The sequence below is a fragment of the Megascapheus bottae genome, chromosome 10, assembly GCF_031878675.1.
Source record: "Megascapheus bottae isolate mThoBot1 chromosome 10, mThoBot2.hap1, whole genome shotgun sequence".
NCBI lineage: Eukaryota > Metazoa > Chordata > Mammalia > Rodentia > Geomyidae > Megascapheus > Megascapheus bottae.
The window spans coordinates 51,424,946-51,438,489 of NC_143518.1; the positions used below are offsets into that span (position 1 = coordinate 51,424,946).

The 13,544-nt window shown below is 44.6% G+C and overlaps 1 protein-coding gene across 1 annotated transcript in view; it reads right to left on the reverse strand.

Moving 5' to 3' along the window:
* Positions 1-349: 349 nt before the first annotated feature.
* Positions 350-13,544, reverse strand: part of Hhat (hedgehog acyltransferase) — a 208,057-nt gene continuing 194,862 nt past the window's right edge. The window contains exon 11 of the mRNA XM_090339923.1: positions 350-556. Within this exon, the coding sequence (XP_090196049.1) occupies positions 465-556 (92 nt within the window). The 3' untranslated portion in view covers positions 350-464. The remainder of the gene's footprint in view (positions 557-13,544) is intronic.

A 13,544-nucleotide genomic window follows, 5' to 3' on the forward strand; every position in this document is an offset into this window, starting at 1 on the left:
TCTGAGATGAGAAGCCAAACCATCCTGGCTGCTCCTTAGCTCCAAATGCAAGGTGTAGAAAAGGGGGAGTGTGTGTCACCAATGCATCAGCTGGATGTGTCAGAAATACAGCCCAGTTGAGGCCAGGCCTATCACTAATCAGCGTTTCTGTGTTCAATTCAGGTCCAATTTTAGTAAAAGATATGGAACCCAAAAGGCCTATGGGACTAAGGTCCAGACAAAAAAACCATGCACAGCGGAGTGAGACACTTCTGTCCTGGATTTTAGCTCACTCAGCAGTCAACACATGGTTGCATGAGAACAACTAAGTTCCCAAAGTCTGGTTGTAAATTTTCTGTGAGAGCTCAAGTTATCATCAGTCTTGGAGTGAGGTATCTTCAACAGAAGATGAGCAGAAAATCATTGGACATTATCTTGGATTGGAGGTCAGGATGAAGTACCATTTGCCGCAGAGACCAGCAGCACTAGTCTGCAGTGTATGTCTGGGCCCAGGCAATGCCCACGTGGGAGTAGCAGTACAGGAATGCCAACACGGAGAGAGTCACCCATGGCCAGCCTGTAGGGAGAGACGAAGACGGGAGAACAGTCAGAAGAGATAGAAGCACTTGGCAGAACCTCTCACATGAAGTTCTCATTCCAATATGAGAAACAACATAGGCCTTCATTTACAAGAGCTACATGTCTCCTAGAAAGTCTACTCTGAGAGGAACCACAGGAAGTAGGGTCCTAGGGTAGCATCAGGGGCAGCACAAAATAAAGGGCGCACTATCACAAACACAGCCGCATCTGGAAATGGGCTACGTGTTCAAAGAACATGCAGGTAAAGATTAAAGCAGAAAAATTATGTTCATGAGTCTTGTCAATCTCAAAATATAGATTGACCATTACATTGAATTTCCATTTGGGAGCATCCAGAAAGGGAGACTCAAATTCACATGTTTTATTACTTCAGAGTATTTGTTATTTTGTAATCTTCGCATCTTCTATGCATTAAGGACGTTAGAGATCCAGAGCTGCTGTAGAAGATGCTAGAAGCATGTGCAGGGCACTCCATCTTGGAGAATAACTGAGTATACAAAGAGCATTTCAACTGGACCATGTATGACAAATAAGAGTTCACCAAACCTAAAGGGACAGAGATATTCTTCCAGAGACAACTCCTAAAGTCCAAATATCCCAGGCCATCCAAGGAACAGTTATGATGGGATATTGCTCTCATGCAGAGAGGAGGCAGAGGCAGAGGTAAAAGAAGGAAGAAGACTGTAGGAAGTCTTTGTGGGGGGCTCTCCAAACCCTAGTAGCCTCTCTTCTTGTCGGGCTAGCCATTACTTAATATTGTTAGCATGACTAGGTAAGACTATAGCATAGTAGTTAGGAGAAATGGAGAATGACACAAGCTCAGATCCTGGTTCTACTATTCTTACTGTGTAGCTTTGAGAAAGTTAATAAATCTCAATATAAAACCATGACTACAGCATCTCACTTACTAGTGCTTTTGTATATACAAGTGGAATGACATGAAGACTGAGTATGGAAAGCTCTCCAGGGGCGGCAGTGGTCATGGCATCAAGGGATAAAGTAGTCTTTTGCCAGCAAATGTGATCAGAGTGGTGACAGAGAAACCTAACTCACCCTGGCTCATCTTGCTCCCTACCCTCACTACAAGAATTCTGTAAGGCACTGCAGGGAAGAGAGGCAAGGGCAGCCAGGAGACCAGGCATGCTCGTTCCCCATCCATCTTGTGGCTGCACTTCATATCTGCTAGTGCATATGTTATCTGTGGCCATCAAAATAAATTAAAACATGGCTTACACAATAGAAACAGTATTCTCTCACAGTTCTGGAGTGCAAAAATCTGAACTCATATGTTGGCAGAGCCTCTCTCCCTCCAAAGGCTTTAAGAGAGAATCTGCTCTTGTCTTTTCCAGCTTCTCCCTTGGCCGTGGCACATTCACTGCCTCTATCTTTTTGTGGCTATCTTCCCCACATTTTTCTGGATTCTCTCCTCTACGGGGCAACTCACTGGTCCTAGATCCAGAATAATGTTCTTTCAAATGACTTAACTAGTTACAGCTGAAAAGTCTATATTTCCAAATGAAGATATTCTGAGGTTCCACACAATGAATTTGGGGTGGTGACACTATCAACCCAGCACAGCAAGGTATTTTCTCTGAGCTTCTAGAGAATTTTAGCCTTCCAGAAGGCCCTCAGATCCCTGTGCTATGACTCAGCCATATGTGCTAGGAAAACCAAGATGGGTAGGATGGGGTGGTGCTACAGACACAAGAGGTACTCCACAATTTCAGCTGTTTTGGAGCGACACTCGAGTGTTTGCTAAACACAGAACACAGGCCAGCAGCAGGGGTGGACAAATGGTAAGGGGGCACGGCATAGCTGTAGTTGATACCCATGCTGTTAAGACTCATCCCTGCCTAGCTCATAGAACTGTAAGAAAGAACAATCCCAAGACTTCCCAGACAGAGTTGGGTCATAATACACATGTGCAGTGTAGGCTGTGAAAATTCTCCCAACTCTTACTAGATATGTCTTCTACAGAGATCGCTAGATGGCAGTTATGAGATATTCCTATAATCCTGAATGCATCTTGGTAGGACCTTATTTTCCCCATCTACACAGTGGGAGTTCTCCACATATTGTTTATAAAAGAGCATTGTTATATGTGCCTGTAGTCTCAGGGCTGAGACTGGAGAGCTGCTTGACTCCTGGAGGTCTGGACCAGTGTAAGAAATAATAAGCAATCAAAAATCTAAAACAAAAGTTTATTTTTAAATGTATGTGAATAAAGTATTACCACAGATTTGGTAAGCTTTCAAAACAAGAAGCAGAGCTGATTACTATAAGGCCAGACATTCTATCACACATGTAATATTCCCTGGCCTTTGCAACACAAATAATAATCCTGCTGTGAGCCAAATGGCTGGTGGGACGCCTTAACATTTCCTGTCTCCCAGAAGAAGAGGCATGATGGTGAGGGAAAGAAAGTGGACATGTCATGCATCCTCACCACACAGCCAATATGTCACCAGCACTTGAGCTGTACCGGATCCTGTCCTCCACCTTAACACTGCCTTTTCCTGCTGGACTGCAGGTCTCATTGAGGCAGCTACTAAGCAATGCAATGTGGCCATAGGTAGGCTCAGGCAGGAGCTCAGATGAGGACAGATCCCCAAACTTGAAATGCAAAGGGGGTGGACTGCCCTGCTGGCAACAGATGGTTACTTTGATCCTCGTCAGTCTTTAACAAGGAAGGGCAAAAAAGGATTTGGTCCTGATAGAGAATTTCCCAACTGTTGCAGTCCTTTCTTCACCCCCCACCAGCCTTTCTCTGATCACCTTTCCTCCACGATCTCCCTCTCACCCAGCTTCCCAACATCCATTCTTTTCATATCCCCCATCCTCTACAGGGCATCAGCCATAGACTCCTCTGGTCCCATTTATATGGCTTCTGCAGTTCAACGGACCGTGTGCTGTTGGCCAAAAGATCTTTCTTTTTATTTATTTATTTTTTGCCAGTCCTGGGCTTGATCTCAGGGACTGAGCACTGTCCTTGGACTTTCTCAAGGCTAGAGCTCTACCACTTGAGCCTTAGCCACCAGTTGTGGCTTCTTTTTTTTCTATGTATGTGGTACCGATGAATCGAACCTGGGTCTTCGTGCATGCTAGGCAAGCACTCTACCACTAGACCAAATTCCCAGTCCCAAAAGATCTTTCTTAAGAGAGCACTTTAGGAAGGCTGAAGCCTCCAACATACCCTTTGCCTTCAAAGCTGGATTCCTGGATATGTGTGTAACTTCTTTCTGGGCTTTGATTCCTTGACCTAACAAGATCTAAACAAGTAAAGCTTTTAACAAATCACAGGTAGGCAGATTAGCAATATTGTAAACAAGTTACTAGTGAGTCAGACCACCATTGCAAAAGATTGAGTAATATAATTAATAGGACAGATGATCTGCTGGCGATAGCTAAGAGCACGTATTACACACTAGATTCAATTAAGAGGACCAATGTAGGTGGGATAATCAATGGAATTAATGAGCTCTAGGTAGTTGCATCATGACGCTGATAATAGACTATTGGTAAGTTGTAGAATAACTAGAGCTAATGAAAAACAGGTAGGGTACAGAGGAAAAGAGCTGGGGCTAGCTGAGAGAAATCGCTGTGTAATTTTCCTTGAGGTTATCATGGCTGAGCAATTCTTTAAGCAATTAAACTAGTCTGAAAGAACACAAAATGAAGAGGCTCAGACACCAAAGAAAAAGACTATCATCAGGCAGGGTTGGGAGAAATCAAAGATAATTTTCTGCAAAGTGGAGATAAACAGAACAAGAAATAGTTCTGACAAAAAAAAAACTTTATCAAAGGGAATCTTGTAAAATGGCATAACACTGGGAAAAACAATATGGAGGTTCCAATAACAACAACAAAAACACCAAATTACAGCATACTTACCCCCAAAGAATTCAAAATAGGAACTAGAAGAGGTATTTTTGTACAATTATGCTTATACCAGAATTTTTCACACAATGTGGAAGCGACCCTCATGTTCATGGACAAATAAATGGGAAAACAGAATGTGGTCTGTACATACAAAGACTATCAGTGTTTAAAAATGATATACATTCAGCCACGAATTTATAATATAGACTAACCCTGAAAACATCACATCAAATGAAGTAAAAGAGGCCCAAAAAGTAAATATAGGGTTTCATTTAGATCAAGTTGGCAGAGTGGTCAAATTCAGAGTCAGAAAATAAACTAGGTTGTTACTAGGATCCAGCAGAGAAAAATAATGAGAAATAGAGAGAGTTTATAAAGTTTTAGTTCAGGAAGATAAAGTTCCAGAAACAAAGGTATTGATAGCTATATAATAATGCGAATATACTTAATTTCACCAACTGTACTTTGAAACAGTTAAAAATGCATTTTATCTTATGTATCATTTGGAACCATAAAAATTATGATGAGTAAACAAAATGCATTGGCAAAATAGCATATATTATTCCTTTGAACACGTGAATTAATTTGTAAATACCAAGTGATTACTTGGAACTGGGGGAGAGGATGGACTGCAAAGAGGTTACTAGAAATCTTCCAGAATGATGATTAAAACATAGCAAAAATGCATTCAACTGTAAATGATGCTCGAGTGTATTCATGCATTCATCTTCAAGAAAGTTGATAAAAAAAAAGTATGATGTATGCAAGGTGCATCTCCAGGGTGTCATTCCTTTGAACAATCAGCTGACAAATAAACAAAAGTAGCAGCAGGAACCTGAAACCTGTTTTGTTTGAGGGTAGATGGAGCTAAAAGAAAGTGACCGAATACAGTCCTAATATCCAAAGTACATATGTGGAAATGGCACAAGGTAACTTGAGGGGACGAGTGAGGTTAGGACAGGTGGAAGAGAATGACAGGAGGATGTGATCGATCATGTGGCATGATACTCATAAATGGGCATGGCCTTTAGTGTACTAAAGACAACTCTAAAAATAAATTTAAAAAGGAAACTAGGCATGAAAGTGTTAAAGGAGACAATGGGATGTTAGCAAATTATAGTCTCACAACCATAGGTTTCAGTATCCTAGACTACAGCTGGCTCATGGTGTTCGAGAAAAGGGTACAAGAAAATGCCATTTTGGGGCCGGGAGTTTGGCCTAGTGGTAGAGTACTTGCCTAGCATGTACGAAGGCCTCGGTTCTATTCCTTGGTACCACATACATAGAAAAAGGCCAAAAGTGGTGCTGAGGCTTAAGTGGTAGAGCTCTAGCCTTGAGAAAGTCCAAGGACAGTGCTCGGGCCCTGAGCTCAAGCTCACGATGGCAAAGAAAAAAAAAACCAAAACACCATTTTTTTCCCAATAATAATTAACCCTGTTCCTTCCCGGGGTGAAGGGAATTTGCTAAGCATAGTACCCAATTATGAATTCCACTGGGGGCTAATGAGGGGCTCTGTCTTCATTCACCATTCAGATAGGCTTGGCAGAGAGAAGGCTGCTTTTTCCTATTCCAAAAAAGAAATCAATCCCTACCATGCAAGAGGAGTTGAGGTGCTGAATTGTATAACTATCCACATCAAACACACACTCTGCCATCAGCTCAGGCAACACTGCCAAGGCACCGGCCACCTTCTTAGTTCTAATGGGGCTTGTTCAAGAGCCATATACTGCAGTTAACAGCGTCTAAAACACTGACTACCACAGCCAATGACTGGCAAGTCTAGGGATGAGCTTTGCGAGGACACTTTCTTCCTGGCCTGCCTCTCAGCTCCCAGCACCAAGTTTCTGCAATTTACTAAGATGACATAGTCCCAGTTATTTCTCACTGTACTTGGAGAAAGAAATTGCTCTCCTCTTTTTTAAGAGGAAAATCAAGGATTGTGAAGGTAAATAGCTTGCCATAGATCACACAGATAATAGATTATACAACTGTGGTTTAATTCCAATACTGAGTCTACGTGTGTGTGTGTGCGTGTGTGTGTGTGTGTGTGTGTGTGTGTGTGCGTGTGCACACGCTCACACACAGGTGCCAATTTCAGAGCTTGAACTCAGGAGATGTGTGTATTTTGCCTGAGCTTTTTTTTTTTTTTTGGTCAGTTGTAGTGCTTGAACTCAGGGCCTGGGTGCTTTCCCTGGGTTTTCTCATGGATAGTACTTTATCACTTTGAGCCACAGTGCTGCTTCCAGTTTTTTGTGGTTAATTGGAGATAAGAGTCTCACTGACTTTCCTGACTGGGCTGGGTTTGAACCCAGATCCTCAGATCTCAGCCTCCTGAGTAGCCAGGCTTATGGGTGTGAGCCACCAGCGCCCAGACTGAGCTGAGGATACAGATGTACCTATGAACCCCATCATAGGTCAAGGTATAGTACTCTTCTTTCTACGTTGAGACCACTGGAGGATGCTTCTTCAAGAAGTAGCTCACACATCCACCTGAGTCATCAGGTACTGGCTCAGGACCCAGCATCCCCACCCCTTGCTCCATCACATCAGGTTCACAGCCATCATGCCACTAGCAATTTGGAAGTCTCCATGAACTGCTGCCTTTGTTTAGAGCACCGGCTCCTCACATCACTTTATGGCTAACAACATTCAGATGTGATAGGAGCTGGGGAAAGTCACATATTTTATTTAAATCTTATTTATTCCAGCAGTTGTAGCCAGGAGATATTGTGGAGCCATTTATCAAATGGTCCAGAGCCTACAGCCTTTCCTCCAAGGCTAAATTCAAATCCTCCACTTAAATAAAGCCATAGAGAAGGAGTTTTTTCCAGCAGAGGAATGTCAACTTTATCCAAGAAGAGGCATGTAAGGAGAGCAAATCTGTCTGGGTTTCTAAGTCTAGAAACTGAGGAACCGCTTCCAAAGACATGATGATGAAGACAAAAGTAAGAACTGACCTGACTCTTGCTGCTTTAGGTGGTTTTGCTTTTTTATTGAGAATGTGTGTTTTGACGGGGGTGGGAGGAGTTGAGGAGAGTTTGAACTCAGGGCCTTACGTGTATTTGGATTGCTTACTCACAGCTCTGCCATGCCCCCAGCCCTGCTTTATGCAGATTATTTTGGGGATGGAATTTCACATATTTTTTCTGTCCTGTCTGGCTTCAAATCATGATCCATCAGATCTCATCCTGCTGAGTAGCTAGGAACTCAAGGGTGAGCTACCAGCGTCCACAAGTGGGTCTCATTTCTTACTCCCAACAGGTATGGAAACGAAGGCCCAGAAATCCAAAGTCACTTCCCCAAGGTTTGGTGGCTAATTGATCATCAAGCCTCCCTGAGGGTCACAGGATTGTATAACTCCAAAGAACACTTAGCCACTGACACTCAGACAGCAGTAACAGGATTCAGGCCATGTGCCAGAAAAGCTCAAACCAGGTCCCCACTTCCTAGACAAGTCTCTTTTCCTTTAAAGCCCTGGTCTCTATACTTCCTGCCATCCCCCTACCTTAGGTGCCCAAGGTAGCTAGCAGGAATCTGTAACAGGTTTGTGCTTCCTGATCTCAGCCACTTGATCCCCTATCTTCTGGGCTCCATCTATGCCTCTGTCTTTGTAAAGACAGAGAAAGGTCACACAGGATGTGTTGTGAGAAGGCTTACAGCCTTTGTCTTGATCAGTGCCCAATTTAGACCATGGGTATCGCACTGAAGAGCAGAATCCCAGTGCCTGGATGACCCATTATTAAAACTGTCCCAAAAACCACCATTATCTGACCTCAGCCACCCAACGAGCCTCCCAGGAAGCCTTCTGCCTTCTACAGAAACATCTTCTGGCTAGGTGTTGTGTGCACAACTTAACTAGCACCAACAGCAATCTTTAATAAATCACATTGTTCACAGTCAATTTCACATCCTGATGAAGCCCACCTCTGCCGTATTTCTCATCCTTCCCCAACTCCCGGTACGCGCCTGCAGGCAGATGCTTACCCATGCACTCACTGCCATAAACTAAAATCATTTCATGTAAAATTGTGGGAGTGGGAGGAACAAGCCAGGCAGGGCCATTTTTTCTTATTCTGACAGCACAAGCAGAAGGTGGTTCTGGAAAACACACACTTTCTCTCTCCACAGTCAAGTGCATGGAGCACCTGCTTTCCCACAAAACTGGCACCTGCTGTGGGTACCACTGCTCTAACTCGGGCCACTGGGGTCAGAGGCTGCCCAGTCAGAACATGCTTCCCAGCTGTTTTTCTTCCTTAACTCTTGGGTGTCCAGTGCAGTCTAATTAGGACTGTGGTTCATCGTTAATTCATGACCATACTATGTAAGACAGTGGATGCTGCCCAGCAAATGAGCTAAAGAAAGCCACTTAACTGAAGCAAAAGGATGGTGTACTGGGGCTCTTTATCAGATGGCTCTGAACATTTCTCATCCACATCAAGCAGTCCAGTGCCCCCCAATCCCTACAGCATACATCCCAAGATCCCTAGTGGAGGCCAATACTGAACTCTATGTGTTCTAAAGTATATGATAAAATAGAATTAGAAATTAAGCACAGTTTAAGAAATTAACATCCAATAATAAAATAGAACAATTATTGCAGCATAATGTAAGCAGATGTAAGTGTGGCCTCTGTAAAATCTTCTCATATTCTACTTCTTTTATTGTGGGGAGGAATACCAATTCTGGGAACAGAGCTCAATATCTTGGCACTGTCTCTTAACTCTGTTACTCCAGGTTGATGGGCTTGATCCACGCATTTACTTCTGGCTTTTGGGTGGTTAACTGGCAATATGAATTTTCATGGCCTTTCCTGCAAGGGCTGGCTTGCTCAGATCTCTACTTCCTGAGCAGCTAGGATTACAGGTTTGAGCCATGGAGCTTGTACTTCTTGTGTTGATGTAACAGATTGCATGATGAAATGAAAGAAGGTGAACGATGTCATCACTATTATGTGACATGAGGGTCTGACTGACCCCCTGATGATACCTTGAAAAGAGGATGATCTCTTTTGAGTAATCTCATATCACAAGTCAGGGTGGTGTTAGAGGGGTAGCATATGAATATGCTAAACGAAGGGATGATTCACTTCTTTGTTAGGATGGGAATGTACAAGATTTATCACTGTACGCAGAACGGCACACAATCAAAAAGGTTGGTATTGTTTTACTTCTGTAATTTTCCATTGAATAGTTTTAGACTGAGACTGAGACCACAGATCCCAAGAATCTCAGGAAAAGAACCTGACAAGTACCTACTGTGTGCATTTAGGCAGGAGGCTTTGATTTTTTTTCACACAGGCCCCATTCAACTTGAGGCCTTCTAAGAATGTGCCACTGGAGACTGAGGACGTGGGGTAGGGGGGGAAGGACATCAAGTACTTCACTCATACCTTGAACTTCAGCTCCATGGCTCTGTGATCCAAATATGCAGGAGATAAAAGTCTTCGGGAGAGCACAGAGGCTAAAGGTAGGGATTCTCAAAGGCTAGTTGGGATAGGCCAGGGTGGGGGCTGACACTAAGAGGGAGCTGAACTTGTTTCCAAATCTAGCAATGTGAATGTAGAATGGTAGAGGTCTGTGTCCCATGTTACAGGAGAAGTAGCTGATAGATCTGGTGACAGTTACCTGGAAACATGAAGACTGAAGAAGAAAACATGGTTGCTACAAATAAACAAGTCCACCCATGGAAGAGGGTTGGGAAGATATCCAAGTTCCAAGTGTGCAGGGCTGGAGGAAGGAGAAGACTCAAGGAGGTGAAGGAACTCTTTGACAGCTGAAGTGCTCTGACCCTGAAGCCAACTCAAAGACCTGAGCTTCCTGTGAATGGGGGGACATGGGAGGGACAGGATAGTAGGAAGAGATTTCTCCTGTGGACCAGAGATAGAACCAGCTCTGAGCATCTGGGAATTGCTATCCTTCTTCCCACATCAGGGGGATCAGGATGTAAGTGGTGAAATGGTATATAACTAAACAATGATGAGAATAAATAAATACAAATACAGTTGTTGACCTTTTTTTTTTATTAGTACTAGGGCTTGAACTTAAAGCCTCATGTTCTTGGCCTAGCTTTTTTATTCAAGACTGGTATTCTATCATTTGATTCACAGCCCCACTCCAGCTTTAGGCTGGTTAATTGAAAGATAAGAGTCTCTCAGATTTATCTTCCCAGGCTGGTTTAGAACCATGATCCTAAGATCTCAGCCTACTGAGTAGCTAAGATAGAGCTCAGAACCTGAGTAGCTAGGATTACAGGTATGAGCCACTAGTACACTGTAGTTGTTGACTTTTGAGTACTCATTTATAATATCGCCCAGTCTCTAACTCAGGGAACTGAAAATAACAGTGGCGGCTAGCTTCAGAATGTCCAACCACACCTTATAAGTTCACCTGGCCTTTATTTTCAAGACCACAGAATATAAAGTCAGCTGCCAGCGTGGACACAGGTCAGCCAGCATGCATGGGGGAGATGCATCTACGGTGTACTGACTATGACCACCTAGACTTACCAAGGATCATCAAAGAAGGGAACACACTCCACCCTTATCCTACCACCACCAAGGAACCTTCCAGAAAGAGCTGGAAAGGGAGAGAACTCTGCCTGCACCATGCAACCATCTGCAAAGGTGATATCGGCAAACACGTCTAACATGTTCTTTTCCCAAAGCACTTGTTAGATAAAAGATTTCAAATTACTTGGCTTGGATTTCAGAGCAAGGAACAGAATGACAAAGCCAAGTTTCCAGCAGCGGCGACAGCAGCAGACGCCGCTCCTCCCAGACCTCTTAGAAGCCATGGTGGGCTGGAATGCCAGCCACCGCTGAGATGAGGAAGGAAATGTTCCTGCCTGCTGTCAAAGAGGGCTTTGTTCTTCCCTCACTGCTCTAACTTTATTGTCTCTGCAAAAGTCTATTTTGCTCATCAACACACTGAGGAACATGATTGGTTTGAAAAGCTGGAGGTGCTGTGGCATGAGGTCGATCCTAGGTGCCACGTTCCAGCAGCCACTGTTTCACATCAGGAGTAGGGTTGGGCTGGGTACGTATTCCCACCGCACCCCTCCCCTGCTCCTGGGCAGGCTGGCTGTGCCTGGGTTGCAGCTGCTGGCAGAAGTTTCTCTTGTGGTATATGAAAGCCAGCGGATTGCTCTCAATCGTACTGTCCTGTGCTTTCCTCTAAAGGAACTGGACAGACCAATGCGACCAGAAGCAGAGATCAGTTCAGGAAACTGTGGGTTCGGCGTTTACAGAGAATGCTGGGAAAAGGCATCTCATCTCCTAGGTGCTACAATCAGGAAGGAGGTGGGAGCAGAGACGAGAAGAGTGAGCAGGCTTCAGGAATACCATGGTGGCAATACTGCATGGCTCTCCCCCAGCCCCTCGTCATCCTTCAGGAGCACAAATCACAAAAGGGACCCTGGCATTAAGAGACTGACTGGGGGAGAGTGAGAGCGAGCAGGGCAGGGGCGGGGGGGAGACAGAGAGAGAGACAGAGAGAGAGATGGGGGCAGGGGATAGAAAAATAAGGTGTGGCACGTCAGAGCTGTCCAGAAAGAAGGAAAAGGCTCTAATGACACTGTCAAGTGGAGGGGGAAAGACCCCAATGGAATCTTCTATCAAAACCACATACCCTGGAGACCAGAGACTCTAATTTTCCCCAGAGTAATCCATTTCTCCATGGAGCTCTGTGAGACCACCCTGTGTTATCATCTCAGGCAACATGAGAAAAGGGTCTAGTTCAAATAGCACAAAGTGTCCAGTTCAAACAGCACAGGCATATGATTCTAGACTCGACTAATTTCAGATCTATGATTAATAAGCAACACTGTCCCACCCATGCTTCTACCAGCACCTCTGTCATGTAGGCATGCAATAAGCCACCATCAGCCTAGAGAAAGACAAAGAAGTCACAAGGAAAGGAAGTTAGATGTATTTCTCGTCACTCCAGAAAACAGAATTAGGGCTGACAGGGAGAAGTTACAACAGTTTGGCTGCTACCAAAGGCAATTTGTGACATTTAGAATACTTTGATGGGGGCATCCTGGCTTATTGGCATGTAGCTTTCAGGCAGGGCAGGGCCCCTCTCTACGATGTAGGCAGCTCTAGAAGGTGTCTGCCTCCAAGGGAAGTGGTGCCAGAAGCCCCTTCCAAGATCTGTCTTGATTCTGGGAGATCAGAGTCCTGTAAGATTCAAGTCTTCTTCTCCCCAGGGAAATGAACACAAAGGCCAAGACACAGACTAAAGGACCACTTGGCCAGATGCAGGCAGGAGAGGAATCTTGTCTCACGGAATGGAAGGCAATGTTCCAGCCAGCTGTGGCTGCATCAGAAGATAGAGCCAAGTTTTAGGAAGTACTTAGGAGGAGAGTTACCTGACGTATACAATGACTCACACACTTCTTTTTTCCCCTAACCCCGGGTGACAGAAAAAGACATGATTGTGCTCAAAAGATCTCACTCTGAAGGAACACTGTGTTCCCCTCAGCTCCCCACTATGCTGATGGCCCTGATGGTGGGGGAGAGGTCTGCTGGGGACAGCAGGCAAGTACTACTGGATGCTCCCTCCTAGCTGGGATTTGTGTCTCCCTTGCCCTCCTACCACCACCAAGGAGCCCTTCTGGAAGCCCTGTCTATGTGGGCAACCTGGATTTCCACTTCTTCTCAAAGCCTCCACCGGGCCAAACAGTGGCCGATCTGGAAGAATCCCACAGCTTGTCTTCACCCTCTGTTCAGTATAAAATATCTGGAGCCCACAAGGTGGAGAAGGCCAGGAAAAGTTCAGAGAGTAACATGGCGTTGGCGCCTGCCATGTGTCTATAAGCAGCAGCCATGGAAGGAAGCTAAGATCTCCGGAGTCTTTTTCCCAGCTCTTTACACACTTGCTGGCAGACTGTAGCCTGGAGTTAATTGTTGGCCTCCAGGGAAGGGGGTCTCAACTGCCGCAGCTTCTGGCTGACCATGTTTGTGACCTCACAGCACAATGTTTACACAATGGATTCTTCATAGGCTTTCCAGATGCTCTCTTGGTTGTGGGTCACCTCAGGGCGTGGAACCAGCTCTGTGTGTTTCTTGAGTCCTCTCAAGTAACACC